At 35.2% G+C, this 27,999-nt stretch overlaps 1 protein-coding gene and 2 long non-coding RNA genes across 4 annotated transcripts in view; all 3 read right to left on the bottom strand.

Annotated features, from left to right (window-relative positions):
• Positions 1-11: 11 nt before the first annotated feature.
• The window catches only part of LOC127565472 (uncharacterized), a 70,029-nt gene continuing 42,041 nt past the window's right edge, over positions 12-27,999 (bottom strand). For both annotated transcript variants that reach the window (XR_007954774.1, XR_007954773.1), the window contains 2 exons: positions 14,385-14,451; positions 12-65 (listed from right to left, as the gene is read on the bottom strand). This is a non-coding gene — a long non-coding RNA (uncharacterized LOC127565472). The remainder of the gene's footprint in view (positions 66-14,384; positions 14,452-27,999) is intronic.
• On the bottom strand, positions 193-683 carry LOC127565471 (uncharacterized). The gene is made up of 2 exons (XR_007954772.1): positions 433-683; positions 193-364 (listed from the first exon to the last, which is right to left on the bottom strand). It is a non-coding gene; the product is annotated as an uncharacterized LOC127565471 (long non-coding RNA).
• LOC117577888 (uncharacterized) lies at positions 10,116-11,310 on the bottom strand. Its single transcript, XM_034262866.2, has one exon. The coding sequence runs from the start codon at positions 11,163-11,165 to the stop codon at positions 10,221-10,223; it is 945 nt and encodes a 314-aa protein (XP_034118757.1). The 5' UTR covers positions 11,166-11,310; the 3' UTR covers positions 10,116-10,220.

Raw genomic sequence — 27,999 nt, 5'->3', positions numbered from 1 at the left:
TAATTTCCTCTTTCATTATTCGGCATCAGTCTGCAAGTTTACCAGAATGTGTGGCATTCTTGACGCTGAAAATAAAAAAGATTTATTATTTATTATTACTACATTTAATAAGAGAGAGGATAATTTAACTTATAAAAAGACTTTTATTTAATTTTTTTTCAAAAATCCAAAACGAATCTAATAATAAGTAAATACAATCAAAATGAAATAAATATATTTATTTATATTTATTTGTTCTTTTCTTGTTTGTGTATTTTCAGGATCTATAAAACGAGTTGCAGGACATTCTCCTCGCCTGCTAGATGTTGCCTCTCGAGTCGAGTTTTGTTTAGTAATATTCGTCCTATCGCATCCTTACTCTTATCTAGTTCAAGTCTTTTATATAGCATCTACTTCTTGACGTATATATTTGATCAGTTAGTCTCTACTCACACCTTGAACTATAATTACGGCCAGAATAATTGTAAAGTTAAAAGCCAATACCACAAAAATCCACATTTTTCCTTCGTTCTCTGGTTGCATTTTCAATATAACACATTCGTCGTAGTTCGACGCAGCCATCGCAATTATTATTAAATTTAAATTGACAAAACTTGATTTCTAGTCCGAACGAGTTTTCACTACTGATTGAAAATGAATCTCTGGCAAGATTTGACATCTTTAATAAAGATGTGCCTACTTTGTACTCCAATTTTAAGCATTACCTGATACAAATCGTATATGCACAGAGTTGTTAGACAAATTGAATATTAATTGAGTGCCTACATATTTGCTAGGTTTTATTTTTGGCAGAACTTGAAGTTTGACATAGAGAACATAGAGACTTCCTACTATATATTTCATAATTTCTATTTATACAGTACAATTTTGTTGAAATTCATTGGAATATTTGCAAATTTACATTTCGAAACCATCAATGGATACCATCAATAGGCACTCGACTCCAATGAGCTTCAATAATAATAAAATACTGAACAATGCGGATGAAATAAGCTGTGACAATATTTTTTGGGCATAAACATTATTTTAAATGAATGTCTAACAAACATTACTCAAACAGTCTGCTCATTAAAGTTATGTCTGCATTTGGTCTAAGTAAAGTTTCTTAACATGACTTTATATAGTGTATAGTGAAATTTCGATAAACAGTCTAAAAGATAATGCAAGTCAAGTTACATTTTAGATTTAAAAGAAAATGTAAAATTTGAATATTGCTTTTCGATTCAACATTGACACTGCATTTGAGTTGACGGTTTTCGACGCACCATTTGCATGACGGCGCCACTGAGCAAAGCAGTGCTCCTCAGAGCAAAGCAGTGCTACTCAGAGTAAAGCAGTGCTCCTCAGAGCAAAGCAGTGCTCCTCAGAGCAAAGCAGTGAGTTATGTGAACATTGCCAAAAAAAGAAAACAGAAAAGAAATGTTGTGCTAACATTTATCGATTAACGATTGGCACGCATTTAAAATTTAAATGCAGCGATGCAGTTGCTGTTGCAGTTGTTGTGTTGTTTGTGGTGTTGAGAAAAGCATTTGAAAAATCTTAATAAGCTAGCTGCGCAAACCAAATACAGTGGAAATAATCTGGGCAATTATAAGGCTGCCAACTGATACCACAAACAGCGGAGTCCAAGTCGAAGTCGACTCTACAAGTTCCAAGGAAAAGCAGTAGCTGTGTGTCTGTGTGTGTGTGTGTGCTTGCGTGTTGTGTGTGCGGTGTGTGTGTGTGTGTGTGTGTATGCCGGCATTCGCCTAAACAAATAAAGCTCGGGACTAATTGCATTTGCACTTGTTGTGCGATATTTCTATGTTGAAATTTTATGGCCACAAGAGCGAGAGAGAGAGTGGAGGGAGATGAAGTGACTAGTCACGAATGCCAAATAGATTTTACTTCTCTCTCTCTCTCTCTCTTCTGCTCTCTCTTCCGTCTGTTAAAGGAAGACACGTCATTTGTCATTTATCTGCGGCCTTTTAGCGTTTGGCTTAATTGACTTCTTCAACAGTCTTTTTCACTCTTTCGTGCAGAAATTGTTTGTGGCCATCGAGACATGGCATAGAACATACTATATAGTATAGCAGAATGCCATAGCCATAGCCATAGCCATAGCATAAACTATATACATACATATATGTATGGCCAATACCAATTGGCCACAGCGCGGAACATTTAGCTTCATTACGTCAAACCATTTCAAGTCTGCGGCCATGGCGAGCGCACTGCAGAACCGTTTTAATTAGATGTAACCATAATAAATCAGCAGCAACCGCAACAACAACTCATCACACACACAAACACACACACACGCACAGTCATGCTCTCTCTCTTCCTCCTCTCTCTCTCACACACTCTCTACGTGTGTGTGAAGCGTGAGCCCAGGACACTTTTTTTGTTCCCATAAACCACAAGACAAATGACGAGCGCAACTCCAAAACTAAACAAGTAAGAAAGTTACAGTCGAGTGTGCTCGACTGTGAGATACCCGCTACGCATTTTGAATAAAGGCAAAATATTGCGGTATTATTTTCAAAGTATACCGAATATACTGCAAAAATACTAAAAAATATACCGAATGGTATATGTGGTATATCGATAAAGTACCGCATTCAAAATATACCATAGACGGCACAATATACCAAAGACCCCCAATAAGTAGGCATTTTTACCCATACAAAAGTATTTCTTTAATAACTTCGACAATTTTTATCCGATCGCAACCAAATTTTCAGGAATCATAACTACTATAGTAATTATTGAATATACCAAAATTCGCAACTCTAGCTTTAAAATTACGCTTGTTATTCGATTTTTGCTGATTTGCGGGGGCGGAAGTGGGCGTGGCAAAAATTTGAAACAAACTTGATCTGCGTGCAAACATAACAAATGCTGTCGAGAAAAAATTATAGCTCTATCTCTTATAGTCTCTGATATCCAGTGTTTCATACGGACGGACGGACAGACGGACATGGCTAGATCCTCTCGGCTGTTGACGCTGATCAAGAATATATATACTTTATAGGATCGGAGATGCCTCCTTCTTCTTCCTTATAATACCCTTCTACCCTATGGGTAGCGGGTATAAAAAATGCGAAGTAGAAGTAGAAGCGAAAGAAGAAAAACAGCAACGAACAACTACAACAACACTTGTTGCATAATCACAGCAGCTGCACAACAGCTGAGCAACTGTTGAGCCACGCTGTCGAAATGAGCATTTGACATGCAAGGCGGCACTTTGATGCTCCTCACTCCTCACTCAGCTTCTCTTCTCTCCATCATATCACTTCACATCGCATCAGCAAAAAGAAGTCTCCACAAATCTAGAGTGCAAAGTGAGCTTTGGCTTAATACCCACTCTTTATATGTAGTCTCTTTTAACATTTGATCGCCGAAGAATTAAGCAATTAAATTTGCATTTTTATGAACGAGAGACAAACAGCAAAGAAAGACTTTTAATATTATATTATTCTACATTTAATGTCCATAATTGATTTTGTCTTTATTCATATTTTCGCCTAACATCTTCTAACTATCCAATACTCTTCAAATATTAGCATAACACATATCAAATCAAACATTTACGTTTGTCTTGTCTTCTTTTCCTTTTCCTTTTCCTTTTCTTCTTTTTCTTTTACTTATTTGCTGCTTCTCTAATGTCCTAAGTAATTCTATACTTATAACCAGAGGGGGATCGTCGAACGGTGTTTGCCTTCCGTTCCAATCATTTACCTTCCCAGGGCTCTTCCTCTTCCTCTATATTGTTGTTCTCGGTTCTCTACGACAAACAAAAAAAATATTCCCTAATAAGCTAAATGTGTAATTTGCCTTGCGATCTGCCAACGAACTACAATATGTAATTTTCAATGAACAATAATTCGGATTGACAACAATAAATATATAAAAGTATAACATAAACATTAACAAAATATCAAAACGCGAATATGATTATAATAGAGTATAACCTTAGGAAAACAAATTATTGTCAAATGTCAGAAATTCAAAGCTGAATTAAATATTTCATTTCAATTGATGCTGAATGCTAAGGTCTCATCAAAAATAGTTGTAACAAACAATCGCAATTCAGAGTTGCTTCATTCTGTAGCATATTCATTATTAAATAGTTCATTTAATTTAAAATTATTGTAATTTAAAATATTGTCCATAATTGAAAAGAAAAGTTCAAATTAAACCTGAACTCTTTGTTAAAGCTAAAACATACTATTTGCTTATAAACTTTCGTTTACTATTATTCTTACTAAACTTTATGCATACTAAACGCAGAAACAATTCCACCTAACACAGTAGAAATATTTCATTTGAAATGCAAGTTTTAAACAAATGTAACAAAAATCTCTTCAGTGTTACTTTGATCTGTTACAAATTAATTTTTAAATATTTCAAGAACTTCAATTATATAGTATTAGAATTTATTGTCAACTGTTCTCACAAAGTCCGTTCCGCCCAACGCAGCTTAAACTGTACCCAACTGCTGTCACACAAACAAACTGTGCCCAAAAAAAGTAAACAGTTAGCAATGCTCTAAAAACTGTTCCCAGCAGTTTTCTAGCTACAAATTGTTCCCAGCCAATATTTCATTTAACATAATTCAATTTTATTATTATCAACTGTTCTCACAAAGTCATTGCACTAAAACAGAAACAGAAACAGACTTTAAACTGTACCCAAAATGTAAGCAGCTTGCTCTCAACTGTTCCCAACAAAGATTGCTAACTCTGTAAGAGTTCTTCAAACTGTTCCCAGCTAATATTTCATTTAATTCAATTTCATTATTATTATCAACTGTTCTCACAAAGTCAGTGCACTAAAACAGAAACAGACTTTAAACTGTACCCAAAATGTAAGCAGCTTGCTCTCAACTGTTCCCAACAAAGATTGCTAACTCTATAAGACTTCTACAAAACTGTTCCCAGCCAATATTTCATTTAACATAATTCAATTTTATTATTATCAACTGTTCTCACAAAGTCATTGCACTAAAACAGAAACAGAAACAGACTTTAAACTGTACCCAAACTGTTCGCAGCAAAGGTTGCTAACTCTGTAAGAGTTCTTCAAACTGTTCCCAGCTAATATTTCATTTAATTCAATTTCATTATTATTATCAACTGTTCTCACAAAGTCATTGCACTAAAACAGAAACAGACTTTAAACTGTACTCAAAATGTAAGCAGCTTGCTTTCAACTGTTCCCAGCAAAGGTTGCTAACTCTATAAGACTTCTACAAAACTGTTCCCAGCCAATATTTCATTTAACATAATTCAAGTTTATTATTATCAACTGTTCTCACAAAACATTGCACTAAAACAGAAGCAGACTTTAAACTGTACCCAAAATGTAAGCAGCTCGCTCTCAAAACTGTTTCCAGCAAAGGTTGCTAACTCTGTAAGAGTTCTACGAACTGTTCCCAGCCAATATTTCATTTAATTCAATTTCTTTATTATTATCAACTGTTCTCACAAAGTCATTGCACTAAAACAGAAACAGACTTTAAACTGTACCCAAAATGTGAGCAGCTTGCTCTCAAAACTGTTCGCAGCAAAGGTTGCTAACTCTGTAAAAGTTCTACAAACTGTTCCCAGCCAATATTTCATTTAACATAATTCACTTATATTATTATCAACTGTTCTCACAAAGTCATTGCACTAAAACAGAAACAGACTTTAAACTGTACCCAAAATGTAAGCAGTTTGCTCTCAACTGTTCCCAACAAAGATTGCTAACTCTGTAAGAGTTCTACAAACTGTTCCCAGCCAATATTTCATTTAACATAATGCAATTTTATTATTATCAACTGTTTTCACAAAGTCATTGCACTAAAACAGAAACAGATTTTAAGCTGTACCCAAAATGTAAGAGTTCTACAAACTGTTCCCAGCCAATATTTCATTTAATTCAATTTCATTATTATTATCAACTGTTCTCACAAAGTCATTGCACTAAAACAGACACAGAAACAGACTTTAAGCTGTACCCAAAATGTAAGCAGCTTGCTCTCAAAACTGTTCCCAGCAAAGGTTGCTAACTCTGTAAGCTGTTCCCAGCCACGCATGTGCAAAGAAAATGTTATTAGGCTGCAATTTTATGCGATCTTTCGATCAAAGTGTGCCCAATTCTTTTGGTCATAGCTGCGAGCCAGACAAAAATGGTTCTTGTAATGATTATTTGCTTGTTTTTTTTTCTATTTTGTATTATTTTTGTTTTCTTTTTGACCACCCACATGCCGCAGGCGCCACTTGAATTCACATTTTTTTGGATGCAATTGCAATTTGATTTGCATGCGGCTAATGACACAGCTGAAGCGGGGCAAGTTCAAGTTTAGATAGTAGATAAAATCGATTGATCGATTTTAGAGATTCGCTTAATGTTATCGCTGCTCGTGTTCGTACTCAAGTGTGTTGCGCCTCAAGTTTGTTGTCTGCTGTCTGCTCTGTGGGCCACTTGGCCTGAGCTTGGCTTAAAGCTCAGTTTAACCCAGATTCGTTGGCACAACTTCCTTTCCCTTCCCTCCTCCCGCTTGACTTTTGACAAATGCCTAGACGAAAATGCAAATTGCTGCTGTTCTCTCTGTCTATCTCTCTCTCTATCTCTCTCTCTCTCTCTTTCTCTCGCTTCTACTTCAACCCTGCAACTTGGACTTCAACATTTGGTCTTGGTCTTGAACTTGCGAATTTGTTAGACGACGAATCAAGCCAACACCACGTAAAGCCAACACCATCAGCAGCAACAATAACAACAACAACAACAATTGCAACAGCAACTGTTGCTGCTGCAACGCCACCAACGCCAGCAGCAATCAGCGGCAAGTGAATGAGCTTAAATTGTCCATGGAGGAAACTTTGGGAGGCAAAAGTTTGCAGCTGCAGAGCTGAAGACTGAAGACAGAGTGGCGTGCACAGTGGGACGAGTGCTGTCAAAATGCAGAGACGGTGAAATGAATTTGTTTACTATACACAAATTAGTAGTTTTTGGGATTGTTTTCGAAAAGGAAATAAATGATTATTAACTAAAGGGTTATTTGGTTGCTATAATCAAGAAAGTAACATTATTAATGTGTGTATATGAAATTTCGTTCGAATTTATAATTCCATTTTAACGTCTCGTTTTATAACAATAATTATCTAGACTACAAATTGTAGACTCCAAATTCGATATATCTTCATCACGCCAGTTTGATTTTGAAAACTTTTAAGATTTGAATTTAAAAACATTAAAATTTTATAAAATTAAATTTGGGAATTTTTCTATATACGAATAGTATATATATTTGATTTTAAGCTTTATTAAGTTAATTTAGTTAATTGTATGATTTTCAAATAAATATTGTATATACAAAATTTGCTAAATTAAAAAAAGATCCAATTTTTACTTCTACCTTTTTTTGGTGATCATATAACTATGGTTCTTGTAATATATTATAATATAAAAGCTATTTTGTTGATATACAAGTACAATTAAGTTAAACTGGAATGTATTTTTTTTAGCTGCTTTTTGCAGTGCACTGCAGTGAAAAAAAAATAAACTGTAACAATTTTTAAAAATAAGTGAATGTTATTCTTAAAGCTTTAGATAAGCACTATATTTAGAGCTAAGATTGATTTTAGGAACTTGATCTGTTTTCCGATAAAATATATAATTTCGTTCATTTTTTGGTTTTGCGTACGAATTTGTTAATTTTTGCAATTATCATAACAGCAAACAAAACAGAAAGAAAATTCCAAAACCATTCTTAGCTCTAATTAAAGTACTTATCTAGAGCTATAAAAATAAACTTTTCTTATTTTCAAAATTGTTTCAGTTTATGTTATTTTCAATGTAAAGAGTCTCGCACGGGACAAATTGCGTTATGGAATTACCCATATAAAAAATAAGTTTGTTTTCATTTATTTGCTTCCACTTAAAACTTTGCCCACTGTGCGACGTCTTGGCAGCAAGCCAAGCTGGCTGCAGCTTAGATGATGACTGCGAGCTGCCGCACTGTCGCACTGCCTGCCTCATTGCCCCACTGTCCGTCTGTCCGTCCGTCTGTTCGTCTGTCTGCCTGGTTGGATGGCTGGTTACCCGGCTTACCAGCTTGTTGCATGTTGTTGCCTCAACGCCCTCAGTACGTTATTATGCGGCTACAGTTGCAGTTGCAGTTGTTGTTGTTGTTGTTGTTGTTGTCTGGTCGGTCGTCTGTGGAGCATCAAGGCACTGGGGCAGCGAGGCATCAAGTTCGCAACGGGCGACAGGAGCCAGCACTAGAAAGAGTGAGCGAGAGAGGGAGAAAGACAGCGACTAAGACGGATGCAGAGCAACCGCAGTTACTTTGCTTAGTCTAAGATACACACACTTTACACACACACACACGCGCACACACAACACACACAACACACTCTGCATAGACAAGCCTCAATTAAGTTGCAATTGCTGTTGTTGTTGTTGTTGTTGTTGCTTGCGTTGGCGGCGTAGGAATTTCGCTAGCTGCTGCCCACGCGCTGTTCTGTTGGCTGCCTCTTGTTGCTTCTTGTTGCCTCTTGTTGCCTCAGTTGCTGCTGCTGCTGATAAAGTCCAAAATGATGTACTACCTGGTGGCTGTTTTCTGTTTTCTGTTCGTTGCTCGTTGTGTTTGTGTCTCAGTTTTAAGCAGCAGCAACCGCACAAAAAAACACAGGAGCGCACTGCGGGCACAATGAGCGCCCAATTACCAAGCACAGTCAAAATAATTGTTATACTTATTCTCTTAAAACAATCTAACATAAGCTATAATTACCAATTTTTATGAAAGATCGAAAAATCAAGATCATAAATTAAGATTTGCAATCTGCTTTTTGATCTAGATTTTTTCTCTCTGTGTATGCATTACAATATTATGTGAATTACTTTAACATATGCTTTTTGTTCACTGCACTTTTAAAGCTCTTCTCTTTGTTGTAAAATCCAATTTGAACTACTTTTTGCTACTCAAACTTATTGTTATTAAAGCCAGTGCATTTGATGCCATCAATATTTATACTCTTTTTATCGTAAAGAATCTGTTAAATCTGAAAAATGATGCTATTTGAACAAGAAACGTGTGTGGAATACTCCATATTTTTATGCAATAATCAATCCAGGTTTTGCCTCGTGGGTAAAGTTTATAGTAAAACTAAAGCCAATCCAATAAAAGTTAATTTAAGTATTTGTATGAGGATTATTTTGTAGTAAAACATGTTGCAAGAGTTGTTTGGAGATTCTTTTCTGCTAATGAGCGCAATTTAAAAGCAATTTCGTGCATATAGCTAACAAATAGCATATGTTAAAGTAATTCACATAATGCTCATAGTGCATAAATTGGGATTAGATTTAAGCGTTGAAATGGTAATGAAAACAAGCAAGGAAGCTACAGACGAGTGTATTCGACTGTGAGATACCACGCTACTGATTTTGCATAAAAGTAAAATTAATTTTAAAGTATATCAAATTAATATACCGCAAAATATTAAAAATATACTAAAGGCTAAATTTGTTATAGTACTACATACATTCAAAATATACCATAGAGTGGCAAAATATACCAAAATTGTCAGCCAAATCAACTAAGACTTGTTTTTCGATTACATCGATTTGCCGGGGCGGAAGTGGGCGTGGCGAAAATTTGAAACAAACTTGATCTGCGTGCAAACATAATAAGTGATGTCAAAATAAATGATATCTTTATCTTTTATAGTCTCTGAGATCTAGGTGATTATACGTACGGACAGACAGACAGACGGCTATATTTTCTCGGCTGATCAGAGATATCCTCCTTCTGCCTGTTACATACATTTCCTGGAGGCACAAAGTTATCATACCCTTCTTCCTAATGGGTAGATGCCAATCGAATAGAGTTTTAAGCTGGAACTGTATTTTCTTTCGAGTAGAAAATTCTACTATGCAAATTAATACAGTAGCAATAATAATTATATCAATAATTACAATTATTATTGCTAATATATGAATTACAACTATTAACGATAGTTGTGAATTCTATACCAATAAACCAATTAGATAAAATTCGAATAAGATTTATGCCTCGAGTCTGTGCATGATCAATTCCAGCTAATAGCTGGGGACTGGTTGGCTAAATAGACAGTAGTCAAAGAAGGAGGATCGATCGATTGCGATCGAATGTGCAATCACAATAATCACAGAGGCGCGATAAGTGCAATTTTATTGAACAACGATGGTGATTTGTGTGTGTGTGTGTGTGCTCAGAGATGATGGAGATGATCTCCTCCAGCTTCGATCACTTGCTCTCGATCGTCGTCTCGATGAGTCTGAGTCTCTGTCTGAGTCTCGACATTGCCGAAGCGACGTTGCATCTCCTTGCGCAGATCACTTGCGTATTCGAGCAGCTCGTCGATCTCTGCATGGAATTCCTGCAGATCGAACTGCATGCGGCGCACCGAGAGGAAATTCCGAGCACGTCTGTGGGCCTTTGCCGTGTTCGCTTTGATGACGCGATCCGCCTCGGTTTTGCTGACTTTCGTCTTGAGGATCGTTTGATAGCGATGCTTGCAAATGGGCAACTCGCCAGCGACTTGTTCGCTCCACTGTTGCAAGTTCTTCATTGTGGCATCCAGATGACGGCACTCGCGATGCCCGGCACACATCTGGCCACGCAGCGTGTGGAGGACGGAGCGCAAGAGGCGATAGTTGGTGATCATCTCGTTGATCTCGCACTGCAATCGATGCTGATCGTGCTGCAGATTGCGCACCTCCAACTGCTCTTGGCAGCTCAAAACTAGTTGCTTCGCTGCCTTCGCTTCCTTCACCTTCTCCAACTGCTCGGTGGATGCTTCAGTCACACCGCTCTCCACTCGCTCCGCCCGCTGCTGTTGTCGCTCCTTGAGCAACAGCTGCATCAGCTCGATGCGACGTATCTGGCAGTCGAGATCCTTCACTAGCCTCAGCAGGCGATCGATATCGTCGCTACGATCCACACTGAACTGATCATCGCCGTAGCTCAGCCCCTGCTCCCCCTCCTCTTCGTCGCGGGGCGTGAAGCTCACCTCGTCGTCGTAGTGAAAGATCTCGATCTTGTGGCAACGTATCCGGTGACTCAACAGATCCATGTAGTCGACGGGCACATCGCAGTCGCCCAGTCGCTCGATCAGCTTGTCCTGTGAGTCAGGAATTGGCTCGTTCTCGAACATTGTGCAAGTTTTAGCCGAACTATTTCTATACACTACGATATATTCTACGGTAATTTGTATCTTTGTGTTGTTCACGTGAAATCAAACTATGAATCTAATATAATGTTTTGCTTTTGAAGTATTTGTGAATGGTTGAACAAACTACTTTGATGTATTTTATGCTTTTATACAAAATTCCCATTCAAATTAATACTCTACTGTGAGTATTTAAAATTATTTTCTTTTCAAAAATTGAGAATTGTAAATCTAAGTATAAAAGATTGTTGAGGTGCTTTGATAAATTTGTTTGCTTCAGCGCTGTATTCAGATGATTGAAATCAACATTATTTGTTTTGGTCTTTTACAATTTTCGCATCAAATTTAGGCACATATAAATTGTTAAAAACGGTCACTCTGAAATTTCATTTATTTCTTTCATCTGAGAACAGTGCTTTAACTAATAAAAGAAATGACAATTAATAACTAGGAGCACAAATGGTGATCTGAGATTGGTTTTGTTTTGCTAATAGATTCTGTTTGCAAATGGGTACAAAAAATCTGCAATGTTTTTCTTCAATAACGTTTACTTTTCCAAACATTCGTTTGCAGCAACTTATTACATTATTTCACAAATTAATTGGAATGCTAAAAACCTTAATTTTTACTATTTTGGCTCGTAATAGTCTCATCAATTTTTTTTTTAACATCTTTTCTGAAGAGAAAACTTGTCCCTCATCTGCAAAATTTGTAAATGATTTCTTTAAAAATTGTTGATTATTTCCTTACATTGCTTTTCTCGCTCTTTCAATTTAATTTGAATATAATGCGAGTTAAAACAGCTAAAGAGCCTGAAGGCCCTAGATTGTTTCAATGTAATAAGGAATTGTATTCTTTCTTTTAATAAAATAACAATAATAATCATAAAGCATTTTAATTAAAACTATGTTAATATTTAATTTTGATTGCAATTGAAAATTGTTTTTCTAATGTTGCAAACAAGTTGTTGAGTTACTTTTCAAATGCGCTCCTGTTTTTCCAGCGGCTGATAAGAAAATTTATGGTTAGCCAGTTGCTCTGGCGGCATAATTGCGCACCCACATACACAAGCACACATATACACACACATACATGTATACAGATGCATATATTTGTATAGAATATACAATTCGAGCTAGAGCTCGAAATTCACATGGGCTTTGCCACGGGCCTTTGGCTTCGAGTCTCGAGTCTCGAGTTTGAGTTTGACTTTGGCGTGTGTCTCACAACTCGAGTGTAGTTTGCCCTCCCCTCTCTCTCTCTTACTCCCACTCTCGCTCCCTCTCTCTCTCTCTCTCTCTCTCTCTCTCGTTCTCTTGCTGTTGTCGGAGGCAGTTGACTTTGTTTACCCGCAAGTTGTAATTTTCTGCGAAACCATCAGCCGCAGAATTGCTTTCTGCCCGTCGCTGATAAGTCCCGCTTCTGTCGCTTCTGTCTTTCTTGCAAGTCTCCAACTCTCCCATTCTCCCATTCTCCCACTCTCCACTCTCTATCTCTATCTTCTTCTAGCAAACATTTGTGGCATTGCAATTGGGCATCGTCTGCGGTTTTTGAATACACTTCGCGTTCTTCGGACTCCGACTTCGACTTCGACTTCGTCTTTGACTTTGCTAATTGCTTTTTGCTTTTTGCCAGATTTTGGCTGCTAGGGCATTTTTGTGCAAAGAGACTCTTCGTCTCCGTCTCCATCTCCTTCTTCGTCTCGTTTCTATTGACAGACAGGCTTTTAAGCTGCGCTGATCGCGGAATTTCACGGGCTACTATGAACTCGATGAATGATGCACGGTGGACATTTTTGCGCAAATGGGGGTCATCCCAGAGCCCTCACTTCTCTCTCTCTCTCTATTTAACTCTCAATATCTCTACACTGTGGAGGAGTCTATTGTGTATTAAACTGACTGATGATTGAGTTGAGTGAATTTATTGAAATTACTTTGATAGCAGACAGTTTTATTATGAGAAATTAATAATGAAATAAGTAAGAAATCAAAAGGCTATAATTGGTATATTGATATAATACTACATTTAAAATATAGCATAAAGTGCAAAATATACCAGATCGTCAGCTAAAGTAACAAATAACGAATACGAAGTAGGCGGGAAGCTCCTTTATAGAGAAAACAAGTAAGAAAGTTACAGTCGAGTGTGCTCGACTATGAGATACCCGCTACCCATTTTTAATAAAGCCAAAATGTTGCGGTATTATTTTCAAAATATACCGAAAATACTAAAAATATACCAAATGGTATATTTGGTATATCGATATAGTACACCATACCATAGATGGCACAATGTACTAGATTGTGGGCCAAAGTAACAAAGACCCCTAGTAAGTAGGCGTTTTTGCCCATACAAAACTATTTCTTTAATAACTTCCACGCTTTTTATCTGATCCAACCAAATTTTAAGGAAGTATAACTACTATAGTGATTATTGTATATACCAAAATTCGCAACTCTATCTTAAAAATTACGCTTGTTATTCGATTTTTTTGATTTTCGGGGGCGGAAGTGGGCGTGGTAAAAATTTAAACCAAACTTGGTCTGCGTGCAAACATAACAAATGCTGTCGAAAAAAAATTATAGCTCTATCTCTTATAGTCTCTGAGATCTAGGTGTTCATACGGACGGACGGACGGACAGACGGACATGGCTAGATCTCGGCTGTTGACGCTGATGAAGAATATATATACTTTATAGGGTCGGAGATGCCTCGTTCTACCTGTTACATACATTTCCTGTCGACACAAAGTTATAATACCCTTCTACCCTATGGGTAGCGGGTATAAAAATCACTTGTTTAATATATGAAAAGCTACTGATAAATCTACTTAAATTTAGACTATGTTCCTTAGTTTGTTACCGCTTAGCTAATTTGTTTTAAGTTGACCTGTAATCTCTTTTTCTTGCACTAAAACATTTACACTTGACTACTTGCTTAATTTAACTTAACTAGCCTGATGGTCAAAGTTGCAATGACTATTTTATTGTAATATTGAATTATACTACACAAAAGGTACAAATTTACTTTATTGAAAGTGAGAGAGCGATATAGAAGTTTTGGACTGAACAATATGTCAGTTTGCTTGCTACAAACTCAAGAATACCTTGCAGCGAAATATGCAACTAATTTTTTTAGAGACATTTGAGAAAGAACATATGTATAGTATATATAGAGGCTATAGAAAAAGAAGCTTGTACTCACTTTTCAACAATATATATAGCTGATTGACCAGGAATATTAAATATTGACCAGTATAAGCAGAAGTTAACTAAAAAAAAGCAAAAAGTAAAATAAATGCATAAGACAGTGTACAGTAATAAGCTATAATCTATAACTACAATTTTATAGATACATACGAGATGAAAGAAAACTGCAGTCGAGTGTGCCTGACTGCGAGATACCCGCTACCCATTTTGAATAAAAACGGTGTGGTATTAATTTTAAATTGTAATACAAGCGCTACATTTATTCTACACTTAAAATATATTTAATACAAATATAAATTCAGTCCAAGTGCAAATTTGTAATACAAAAACTGTAACATAAGTGGCAGGAGAAATTAATTGAAAGTCTGAAAGTCTTGACTAACTTAAAGTCAACCAAACTAAGAAACCAGAAAAGGCAGCAGCAATTATTTGAATGCAAATACGGAGACTATCGAAAACTCTTACGAGAAGTTGCGCTGAGAACTAATTTACATCATTCTCAGTGATGATTTATTGTATGACATTTTTGCAGGCAGATTGAAAAGTCTTGGACAAAGTCAAAGTCTAAAGTATTTGCAGTCTCACAAAGTTGGTTTTTTTTTTTTTGGGTTCTCAGAGTAATGACAAAGTGAGAGAGAGAGAGAAGGAAGCAAAAGAAGTGTACCGCTAAATCGCCTAATCACATCATGAGAGAACTGTGAACTGCGATCCCCAACTTTAGCCAGCTTACGGATCAAAAACTTGTGGTTCATCATGTGAACTCTCAGCTGTGATCATTGCTGGTCATGCAGGAAGTTCAAGTGCGAGAACAAAATGCCCATGACATGTGCGATTGTGAGTTATGCACTGCGCATTCGAAGAGGGGGAAAAAAAAGAACAACAAATGGTATCGAAACGAAAGAGAGAGAGAGAGAGAGAGATAGGGAGAGACAAAGGCGAGTAGCAAAATGCAATATACATTAGATATATATGCCAAGAACGAGGCTATAGAAAATTACGATTTATGTAACAAGTTAAAGAATCTGAGCGCATTTATTTCCGCATCTTCTGCAGATGGCAAAAAGCGTCAAGCGATGGAGATGGAGTTGGAGTTGGAGCTGGAGATGGAGATGGGAGAAGAAAAAAGCCAACAAGTCGTCGCGGTAATAGACAGTAAGTCAGTCATTCATATATCAGACAGATTGACTGACAGACAGATCGAGAGACCGACAGTCAGTCAGTCGGTCGGTCGGTTATTAAAGAAAGAGAGAGCAAAGCAACTTATTACATAAGATTCTGTGAGCGAAACAGATGCGTTAAGATGGGGAGCAAAAGAATTATAATTTTCCAATCAACTGATAAATTTTTAATGACGTCCAGCCGAGAGACCTGAGGAAAATGTTGTTCAAAGTGCATGCTGGAATTTTCAGACGCTGTCGATGAATCGCCATCGCCATCGCCATCGCCATCGACTGCGGACATGTGTAAGAAACATTCCCATAGGTGTGATTGCTGGCGCGCAAGAACAAGTAAAACACCAAATTACTGTTACTGGGCAAAGTCAGCAAAGAAAGAGAGGGAGAGAGAGATAGAGAGGCAACTCTAATGCACTTGGCTGCAGGCCATTGGCATTGCCTCGACTTTGACTTCGAAGTTGGACTTTTGCTCAGTTTGCGGACCACAGCGTCGCGTCGCAGTGATCGATGATGAGCTGATGATGCGGTTGACTGCCTTCGGTAAGAGCCAAAGTCAAAGCTGAAGCTGTTGCTGATGCTGTTGTTGATGCTGTGATCTCCCCCCTCGCTGTGTTGCCTGCCCGCTTGCCGCTGTCAGTTGTCGCTTTCGCACTTGCTTAGAGCTCACGCTGTCCACGACACATTTCTCATGCAAATAACAAAAAAAAAAAAAAAAAAAAAAAACAGACAAAACAAAAAACAAGTACGAAAGGTTCAGTCGATTGTGCTCGACTTTGAGATACCTGCTCTCTAATATACCAAGAAAATACTAAAATATACCGAAATGTATATTTGGTATATTGATATACCAACTGTTGTTAAAAACAATGCGGTATTATTTCCACAATATACCGACAAAATACTAAAATATACTAAACATGTATATTTGGTATATTGATATAGCAAGTGCTGCCTCACATAAACAATGCTGTATTATTTTTGCAATATACCAAATTAAAATACCAACAAAATACTACAATATACCGAAATGTGTATTTGGTATATTGATATACCAACTGTTGTTAAAAACAATGCGGTATTATTTCCACAATATACCGACAAAATACTAAAATATACTAAACATATATATTTGGTATATTGATATAGCAAGTGCTGCCTCACATAAACAATGCTGTATTATTTTTACAATATACCAAATTAAAATACCAACAAAATACTAAAATATACCAAAATGTATATTTGGTTTATTGATATACCAAGTGCTGCCTCACATAAACAATGTTGTATTATTTTTACAATATACCAAATTAATATACCAACAAAATACTAAAATATACTAAACATATATATTTGGTATATTGATATAGCAAGTGCTGCCTCACATAAACAATGCTGTATTATGTTTACAATATACCAAATTAATATACCAATAAAATACTAAAATATACCGATATGTATATTTGGTACATTGATATAGAAAGTGCTGTCAAGACAAAGCGGTATTACGGTTGATAAATGTAGCATTAATCATCAAAAATACTAAAATATACCAATGGATATATTTGGTATATCAATATACTACTACATTCTTAAACAATCTGGTATGGGTTCTTATACTGCCTGTTAAATTTATTTCCTTTTCTAATACCCTTCTACTCAATGGGTAACAAGTATAAAAACAGACCAAATAAAAGAAACTGCAAGCAAGTACAGTGACTGCCAGTTGTTTTTGTACTCAACGAGGCATTGACTTCCACGTGGACGTCAACATACTACTCTGAATAAGCTACTCGGAAGCTCGATGCAAAATAAAAAGTTTATGCTAAATAAGCCTTAAAATAATAAAAAGAAAGCAATTTTAATATATGGAAAAAATATCTACGATACTTAAGTTATTTATTAATAGTATATTTTCTATTGCAATTTGAATTTAAATAATGTGTATTAATGAGTATTCCTAATAAAAGTTTCTATTTCTATATAATGTTATGTGTTTTATAAAAGTAAAAGCAACTAATTCCCTTCTATTTAACTCTTCGATTACTGTTTATATTTAGTTGAAATGTTTAGCGGACCTTTTGATATCGTGTTGATTATTCGATTTGCGATTTACACTCGCAATTCGATTGCGATTTATATGAATAGAAATTTGAGCTATGACTTGCGGCCATCAAACAATTGTCGATGCTCGCATGGATCGTGGAGGAACTTTAAAGGCAATTCAATGTGGACGAAGAAGCACCTGCTCTCGCCGATCGTGTGAGTCTATGAATACGTGTATGAATATGAATACGAATACGAGTGTGCGAGTGCAACTCTAGTCAACAAGTAAGTCCAATATGCATGCCGCTTTGGCGACCGTTATTTAATAAGGAAATTTGTAAGTTTATATTTTCATTTGGTTTGCATCGTGAGTCGTCTGTCTGTCTGTCTGTCCGTCCGTCTGTCTGTCTGTCCGTCTGTCTATGTTGGCTGCTTGGCTGGTTGAGCTGACCAGAGGCCACTCTCGAGAGTCGATCGTCGAGACGTTGGGCTGACTTCGCTTTGCTGGCGTCTCAGGTGTCTGAGCCAGGCGCCAAATGGGCAACGTAAAAAAAAAGAAAAAAAAGTATATAGTATAGATAGAAAAAAGAAGACGCCACGCTGCACGCATACAAATTGCTAAATACAAAATGCAAAATGCGAAATGCGAAAAGCTCTCTGACCAGCCAGCTGGCGAGTTCTCCACTTTGCTGTGCCCGGTTCTCGCTTCAATACACTGTACAAAAAATTAGCATTTCCTAAAATCTAAATTATATTTAACTTGAAATAAGTCAAAATTATTGAAAGTAAGAACGTTTATCAAAAAAATGGCAACTAAATCTCAGTTATTATTTTGCAGCACACTTTTTAGTATTTTTCTTAGCATTTTTGTTTTCGCAATACTGAATGCTCTATACTGAGTTGTTCCCTGACCAAAAATAGAGATTATATTTAGCTTTGAATAAGTCTAAGTTACTGCAAACTAACAATATTAATCTAATTAGTGTTTTTGTTTACTTAATGTATATTAAAGAATATACTTTTTGGTATTTTCTTATTATTTCTGTTTTTTATGTATATTAAAGAATATACTTTTTGGTATTTTCTTATTATTTTTGTTTTTTATGTATATTAAAGAATATACTTTTTGGTATTTTCTTATTATTTCTTTTTTTTATGTATATTAAAGAATATAATTTTTAGTATTCTTTTTTAGTATTTTTGTTTTCTCAATGTATATTCCCCAACTGAGTTGTTCTCTGGCCGCAAGACGCATCGAATCGTTTGACTCAGCGTTCGCACGCTTGCGTTTTTCGCGCATTTTCTTTTATATTTTTCAATTACAACAATATTTTGCCACCTCTCCCCCCCCCTGCCACAATCGATCTCCCTCCCTTTCTATACTCGGTCGGTATTATTGCTCTTTTGTCAATTAATTGATTGCGCTTCAACAACGATTCTCCAAGCTCACAATAATAACTGTCGTATTTGCGCTTAAATATGTGCAGCTCAATTGCCAATCGACTTGACTTCGAGCGTTCCTCAAGAAGATCATCAGCGTCCTCATCCTCCTCCTCCTTCGCCTCTCTCTGCTTCCTTTAATTTTCCCCACTTGTGTTTTTTCCCCCATTTAGCTGCTTGTCTCTAAACAGTCTCTGGCGTAAAAGTTGTTCTTCTTTTTATTGTATTCCTTGTCTTTCTAGTCGTCTCTCGTTTTTGTCTTTCTTCTCCTTTTTCTTCTTCTTATGTTGCCGCAGGGTTGTCGAGTCTCTCATCAATTGATTTATCATATTTGGAGCTATAATGACTCGATGCTTGAGTACCGCAAATTGCGACCGCTTCTGACCCACAATGCAATTCATATTCGCAACTTTCAACTCGATGCAAATCAAATGCAATCTAATCATAAGTCTATGTTTTATGTTTTCTAAAGATAAGCTGAAACTATGGAACAACAGTGCTGAATTCTAGGTGGAAACGCAAGTCTATAAAGCCAATAAAAATGAGTTCAAGTTTTAGCACAATCTTTTGCACTTTAGGCGAATTTATCTCATTACTTTTAATATTTAATATTTCTGCATCGTTACCTTCAATAATTATTGAACATTTTCTTGTACTTTTGCAATTTATTTGTTCACTAATCATTAAAAATGAAAACATTAAATGAAATTAACTTTGTGCTGAATTCATAAAAATGACTTTAGTATATTTCTCGTTTGTGATTTAATGACTTCTTTAGGCATTGTTCTGTTTATTTAATGTCCCATTTTTGTTGTTCTCATTCAGAATAAATCAAATAGCTTTCTACTCGTAATATTTAAGAATTTACAGTATTACACATCTGCTTAGGGTTTAGGGCTTGAGAATTTACATGATTCGCGCAGCTTCAAAAAAAAAGGGAAGCGATTAAAGCTAATGGTAAACCATGTCCCTATATTTGCATTAACTATCGATAGGCCGGGAATTTGCAAGTTCCAACAGAAGCCCATTAAAGCAGCAAGAAACAAAAAAATAAAAAAAACCAAAGAATCAAAAAGGCAGAAAAGAAAGCGAGCCCTGAAGTTGAGCAGTTGAGCATTGTGTATTTTATATACTCAACTCTATAGTTCGACGATATGATTGAACACGTATGCAAATCAGAGGTGGCTCAATAAAGACGACACCTTTTTAAATGTCGTTCAGTAAGTAAGAAAGCTACAGTAAAGTGTGCTCGACTGTGAGATACCCGGTGACCATTTTCAATAAGAGTGGTATTATTCTGAAAATATACTGAAATAATATACCGTGAATATACCGAATACAAAATATTCGAGCACACTCGACTGTGAGATACCCGCTAATCATTTTCAAAAAGATAACAAAAATTGCAGTACTTATTAATTTAGTACCACAAAAATACTTAAATATACCAACGGCTATATTCGGTATATTTATACAGCATTTAATTTGAAACCTAGCAAACATACTGAAATAAAACCAAATAGTTTGGTATATCGAGTACAAAATGTCCTAATATAATAAAATACTGATATATTACTACGACCAAATACTAAATTCTTTGTTTCTGAAAATATACTGAAATAATATACCGTGAATATACCGAATACAAAATATTCGAGCACACTCGACTGTGAAATACCCGCTAATCATTTTCAAAGAGATAAACAAATTGCAGTACTAAATTAATATACCACAAAAATACTAAAATATACCAAAGGCCATATTCAGTATATTTATACAGCATTTCATTTGAAACCTAGCATATATACTGAAATAATACCAAAAAGTTTGGTACATCGAGTACAAAATATACTAATATAATAAAATACTAATATAATACTACGACTAAATACTAAATTCTTTGTTATGTCGAGGACAAAGTATACTAGAATAAAACATGCTCAAATAATATACCAACAAACTAACAAAATCCTTTGGTATATCGAAAACAAATTATACCAGATTAAAATATACTCAATTAATAAACCGATAGAATACTAAATACTTTGGTATATGAAGTACAAAATATACCAGATTGTCAGGTAATGTAATTAAGAACCGACTGCCGCAGACATATTTTGCAATACAAAATTCTTTTTTATATTCTCGACAGCGATCAAGAATATATGTTTGCATAAAGCTATAATACCCTTCTACCCTTTGGATATTGGGTATAAAAACAAAAACAAAAAGGGCTGGCGACCTTGCTGTGGCAAAGAAAACTAGCTAAACAACAACAACAAGAAGAACAGAAAAAAGCTACATTTGGACCAATTAAAAATCTATAAAAATACTTTAACAATATGCCAGAGACAATGCAGCAGGCAACAACAATAGAGAATTTTTGAATTTTAGGGTAATGGAATCGGAATCTGAATCTGAATCGGAATCGAATCGAATCGGGGGAAGGAGAACTGCATTCATTAAAAGCCAATCAAGTGAAATAAACTCATTGGCTTTCTATAGAGCATCCTAATTGGGCAACAAAAAGACAGTTAAAAAATGAATTCAATTAAGTTAAGAGAAAAGAAAAGCAAAGCAGCCGAGAAAAAAAAAACACACACACACGAGACAATAGACAAAATAAATAAAATAAAAAACCGAATAACCGAAAAACATCAACAGACAAAAAAAAACGCCAAATAAAGAATTTATTGAGCATCATTGTGAATAATATTGAATGACGCATGCAACTCTCGTCGCCTTCCCCTCGCCTATATCTAAGTATTTGCCATAAAACTAATCAATTTACATACTCAAGACTTCAAGTTCTAGTCTAGCCATTAAAAATAAGATATAGACTCAAAATCAGTTGAAAAGCAGAACGAATGTTTGACAACAATTTACGGGAGAATTTCTCCCAAAATTGATGACACAAAGTACTCAAATAATGTTGAATTTTTTGTAAAGTTTATATAAGAACTCAATGCAATTGAATTAAACATTTAATAGTATTCAAAATGCATGCAAAATGAAATAACAAACAAAAGAGAACTAAATCAAAATGTGAAATGTAAATCAAAAAATGATAAGGCCAAAATTATGTGTTTCGATGGATTCCCTTTTTAATAAAATTAAGTGAAGAATATTTCAAATAAATTTCAAATTTTATGCTACACAATCTTTCTATGCTTAACTTCTCTTTACAACAATCTCTCATCCAATTCAAATATTATTTTTATCTTACTAAATTTCGAAGTGAACATTTTACATTTCACATGTTCGCCAGGTTATTGATCTTCTCTCGTCACACAACAACAACTGTTAGGAAAAGGGATGTGTCTTTTCTTTCTTCTCCCTTTTCCCCCTTTTTGTTGTTTTTGTGGTTGCTTTGCAGATGCTTTCCCCAAAGATTCTTTCTCTCAGTTCGCACTTCCGTTTCCCACATTCCGTTCAAGTCTTTCGTTCCCGTTCCCAAACTGCGGAAGCATCGCTAAGGCAGCTCCAGCTCCCTCCTCTCTTTTCTTCTATTACTTCTTCTTATGTTTTTGCCTTTTTCTAACCCAAAACGAGGAGCATAAAATCGAGGGAGCCGCGCCTCCAGGGACAATAGACAAGTTTGAAGTGTTTCCCACCAGGGCGCAACCCGTTTGCACCCTTCGACCGCTCAGCTCAGCTCAGCTCAGTCTGTTGATCTATCAGAAATCTGTCATGTGGCAGCAGGTAGAGCATCAACCAACAACAACAAGCAACAACCACCGTGAAAAGCAGCGATGCAAAGCAGAAGCTGTTCGCATATCGATCAACATGAATTTCGATTCGCATTTGCTCTCTCGACGTGGGAAACTCACACAGGTGCTGTTTCCAAAAATGCCAAAAATGAAAAGAAAAGGCCAGCTAGAAATTTGATATGTTTTGTGCAGTTTGGCGAATATTCAATTCTGATTCAGCTGCCACATGTTGCAAATAAATATTTAAGGAGTTTTGAGTTTTGAGTTATGGATTTTCTTCAAATTCCCATTCTCCATCGAGTTGCAATTAACAGAAATCAATATGAGCGAAGAGAGAACTCTGGTTATGTGAGCACAGCAACAACAACAGCAGCAACAACATCAACAGAGAACAACAACGACAACCGCAATAATGACAGTCACAGCACACAAATCAACAAATCACGATCGGAGACCGCCACACAAAACTCACGATTTCGTCTTGTCCCGAAAAATAATCAAAAAAAAAAAGTACACATAAAGACAAAAATCGAAAAAGAAGTAGATTTTCAGTTTGTTGTTTTTTCGGTAGCTGCAGAACAAGACCATGCCCCATGTTGCAAGTGCCCAATAACAACAAGGAATCGATTTACCCTGACTTGAAGTTACCTCGCAAATAGCAGAAACTATCAAACGTATTTCAAGTTGTTCAAGTTCCTGAGTTGAAATTGACTTAACAACATTGTTTTAAGATTTATTTTAAGATCGAAAAGAACTTATATCAAAATTTGCAATCTTCTTGTCAATAAAGAATAAAATATTCTTAAAGCAAGAATGTTTTTAATCTTAAAATGCAAATTTAGCATACAAGTCTTATCAAGATTCTTTTGGGATCGAACATTTTTTAAATGCGTATTTGTAATCTTTTTTTTAATCTCGAAAAAATAAGCTGTGTTAAATCTTAAAATGTAAATTTAGCATACAAATCTTGATTTAAGATTCTTGTAACCTAAAAGTTTTATTTCCATGTCTTTAATAAAGATTTGCAATCTAGTTTTTAATCTTTTCATTAAATATTCAACATTTACAAGTTTCTTATAAGCAGTTAAATTTTTGCGAACTATCAAATATCAATCAATATCAAATATAAATCATCATCAAAATATCAATATCAAATATCAATATTCAAAATTTGAAATACTTTTTACTTTTATTTGAATTTCCTAAATTTTGCAAAATATGTTTCATCAAAGGGAACTTTGAAGTCTATTTAACTGTTTCGATTGAACATATTATTTATATTATTAGACTTGCAGTCTTTAATCAGCTTCCTAGCATACCCAACTTTGTACGGCTTTTGCGAGTTAGAGCAGAATATCGATGGGTTTGCTTCAATGAGCAGCAATCGCAATTGCAATTGCAATTGTTGTGCTGAGAGAGACAAAAGGCAGCTACTAAGTCAGTTAGGCAGTTGGTCAGTTCATCAGTCTGTCAGTCAGTCAGTCTTTCCCTTATTCTCTCTCTCTCTCTCTATCTCTCTCTATCATCCATCCCACTCGCAACTCTCGAACTGTGCCATTTGTGGCATTGCAAAGTTGTGGATGTTGTCAACATTTGATCATGGCGCATGCTTCAGTAGCCAACAAGCAGAAATTGTGGCCAAAATGTGTAAGCAATTTGTCAATATGTTATGACAACGACAACGACAACGATAACAACAACGGCAACAACAACAGTTGCTGGCAACAGCAGCAGCCACATTATTGACATTAGGGCACCTGTTTGTTTGCCAACTTAAAACTATGATTACCGTTGTTGTTGCTGTTGTTGTTGCTGTTGCTGTTGCTGCCATTGTCATTGTTGCCGGCAGCACGCGTACAGCACACACACACACACACACATAGAGACACACACACACATGATCACAACTCGTGACTGAGTCGAGAGACGGCAGCCAACGTTAATCACAGACAAAATAAACCACGGCTAAGACTGCTGAGCAACAACAACTAGAAAGAAAAAAAAACAAGTAAGAAAGCTACAGTCGAGTGTGCTCGACTTTGAGATACCTGCTAGCGATGTTGAAAAAAGCTAAACTAAACAGTACGGTATTCATTTAAAGATATACCGAATTAATATACCACAAAAGTACCTAAAATAATAACACATTCAAAATATACCATAAAATATACCTTATATTTGGTGTATTAATATTACTGCATTTATTTAACTACATTCAAAATATACTGTAGAGTATACATGGAATAAAAAATATACCATACAGTAAAGAATATACCATAAAATTAATATACCATAAAATTAATATACCACAAAAGTACTCAAAATAATAACACATTTAAAATATACCATAGATATCGAAGATACTAAAAAATTACCAAAGGTTATTTTGGTATATTAATATTTCTGCATTTATTAACTACTATAGAGTACTAAACATACCATAGAATAAAAAAATACCATACAGTAAAGAATATACCATAAAGAAAAGAATATACCATAAGGTAGAGAATATAGTAGAGTACTACACATACCAGATTGTGAGCCAAAGCAACTAAGATCATCGGCGTTATTTTCAATATTAAACAGAAAGATATACCGAATTAATATACCACAAAAGTACCCAAAATAATAACACATTCAAAATATACCATAGATATCGAAGATACTAAAAAATTACCAAAGGGTATATTTGGTATATTAATATTACTGCATTTATTAACTACATTCAAAATATACTATAGAGTAATAAACATACCATAGAATAAAAAATATACCATACAGTAAAGAATATACCATAAAGTAAACAATATACCATAAAGTAGAGTATATATAGAGTACTACACATACCAGATTGTGAGCCAAAGCAACTAAGATCATCGGCATTATTTGCAATACTAAACAGTATGGTATTCATTTAAAGATATACCGAATTAATATACCACAAAAGTACCCAAAATAATAACACATTCAAAATATACCACAGAGATCGAAGATACTAAAAAATTACCAAAGGATATATTTGGTATATTAATATTACTGCATTTATTAACTACATTCAAAATATACTATAGAGTACTAAACATACCATAGAATAACGAAATACCATACAGTAAAGAATATACCATACAGTAAAGAATATACCATAAAGTATAGAATATATAGAGTACTACATATACCAGATTTTGAGCCAAATCAACTAAGATCATTGGCATTATTTGCCATACTAAAGTATTTCTTAAATAGCTTTTACAATTTTTTTCTGATCACAATCAAATTCTCATAAAAATATGCTAAACATTTAAAACGAATTTGGTCTGTCAAAAATATATTATATCTCTATCTCTCATATAGACGGATGAACATGGCTATATTGAGTCGGCTGTTGGGACTGATCAAGAATATAGAATCAAAGATGCCTCCGCCTGCCGGCACAAACTCATAACACCCTTCTACCCAATGGGTAGAGGGTATAAGAAAAAACAGCGCCAAGTGAAAGAGCCAAATGCGAAGGCGCATTTGCAATGCTCTCGTTGCTGTTGTTGTTGTTGCTTTTGGGTTTTTGGTCAATGAACAAGAAAAATGGGTTTTCACGGTTACATGCGTCGACGTCGGACAACGACGACGAAGACTTGCTACATGTGAGTACCTCAGCGCACACACACACACACACACACAGACAGCGACATGTGCACAACATAAGTACAAACAACATGCATATGACATGTTGCCTAGAACCAACAACAACAGCAACAGCAACAACAATCATAGAACAACATTCGACTGTAGCATTAGGCAAGTTCGTTGCCTAAGTCTTTCGTTTACGTTCGCGTTCTTCGCGTTCTACAACAAAAGGCACCGCCAAGCAAATGTGATTGGTTCCGGTTTGCAACTAACGTTGAACGCTTTGGCTTTGGCTGGAGGAAACAAAGTTGCACATTGTTCTTGCTACCCAAAAAAGGGTGCAACACGAAACCAACAACAACAACAACTGGAAAAACTTGGATTTTATTTTTAAAGCAATTAATGTCTAAGAAAAGACAAACATTTTGTTAATGTGTGTTTGCCCAGAAGTCTGCTCGAAAAAAGAACTAAATGCAAATGTTTTTAATCAGCCAATACTAAAGTAAAAATTCCTTGCAAGAAGTTTAGAGCTTAGAAGATTGCGCAAATTTAGAAACATTTTATACGAAGGAAAACTGTATCAATCAAAAATATTAGAATTGTTCTTATTAAGAAGAAATTTGCAAGGTTGGTTCAAAATATAATCAAATGTAATGATTAAGAAAAATTTAAGATGTAAATAAATAATAAAAGTATCAAAATAAGTCAAAGAATTTATATTAATTGATAAGTAATTCAACAAGATTTTAAATTAAAGCCCGTAGTTCTGAAAAGACAATTTTAAAAAATATATATATATAAAATATATTTTTTTTTAAATTAATTGAAAATATAAACCTAGCAAATAATATAGCCAAGTTTTGCATAAAGTTTGCATATGAAATCTTTCATTTTTTTTTGTGCCACATAAATCGAACGAATTATACTGGTAAACAAAATTATTAAAGTCTTTTAAAACAAATGCACAACAAATTTTATATTTAATCTGTCGTTCTAAATTTGTGTTAATATTTTATTTATATTTTATATATTCTTCAATCTGTCATTACATAATTTTGTATATCACAATTGTAAAAATGCAAGCAAAAAAAATAATAATAATAATAAAATAATAAAAGCATTTGAGATGGGACACTCTCGCATAAATATTATCTTTAATCTGTCATCGTTTCATTGTGGATAAAAGAACAGAGCAGAGTGTGTGCCATTATAATAAATTTCCATTTAGTTGCCTAAGCAGATTATGATTATTATTATTATTATGAACAGGACTCGTGTGAAGGGAAACAAAATATCCAAACGCACTTCCTTTTTTTCTTTTTTTCGAAAAAATCTAACACGCATCCTGGCATCGCCTAGAGATTCTCACGCTTCAACAAAACAAAACGAAAATGAAGAAGGAAAAAAAGAGGAATAAAAGAAGTACGCCCTCGCGCGTTCATTGTGTTTGTGAATTGAATCGACGACCCTCGACCCTTGAGGACTTTCAGGTAGCGGAGCACTCAGGTGAGCATCATCAGCAGGTACTAAAAGGATCACAGCATCAGCATCAGCATCAGCACTTTGTTTAGCTCTCTTTATCTAGCTGTCACTGTGCAGCACTTTATCAATGTTTCGTGTG

This window comes from Drosophila albomicans, chromosome X (genome assembly GCF_009650485.2).
Source record: "Drosophila albomicans strain 15112-1751.03 chromosome X, ASM965048v2, whole genome shotgun sequence".
NCBI classification, from domain to species: domain Eukaryota; kingdom Metazoa; phylum Arthropoda; class Insecta; order Diptera; family Drosophilidae; genus Drosophila; species Drosophila albomicans.
Note: the sequence above shows the minus strand (reverse complement) of the source record. Positions and strands in the feature narration are given on the sequence as shown.

Bases quoted from the DNA above. Each gene is read 5' to 3' on its own strand.
- LOC117577888 (XM_034262866.2), bottom strand. From the start codon at position 11,165: ATGTTCGAGAACGAGCCAATTCCTGACTCACAGGACAAGCTGATCGAG.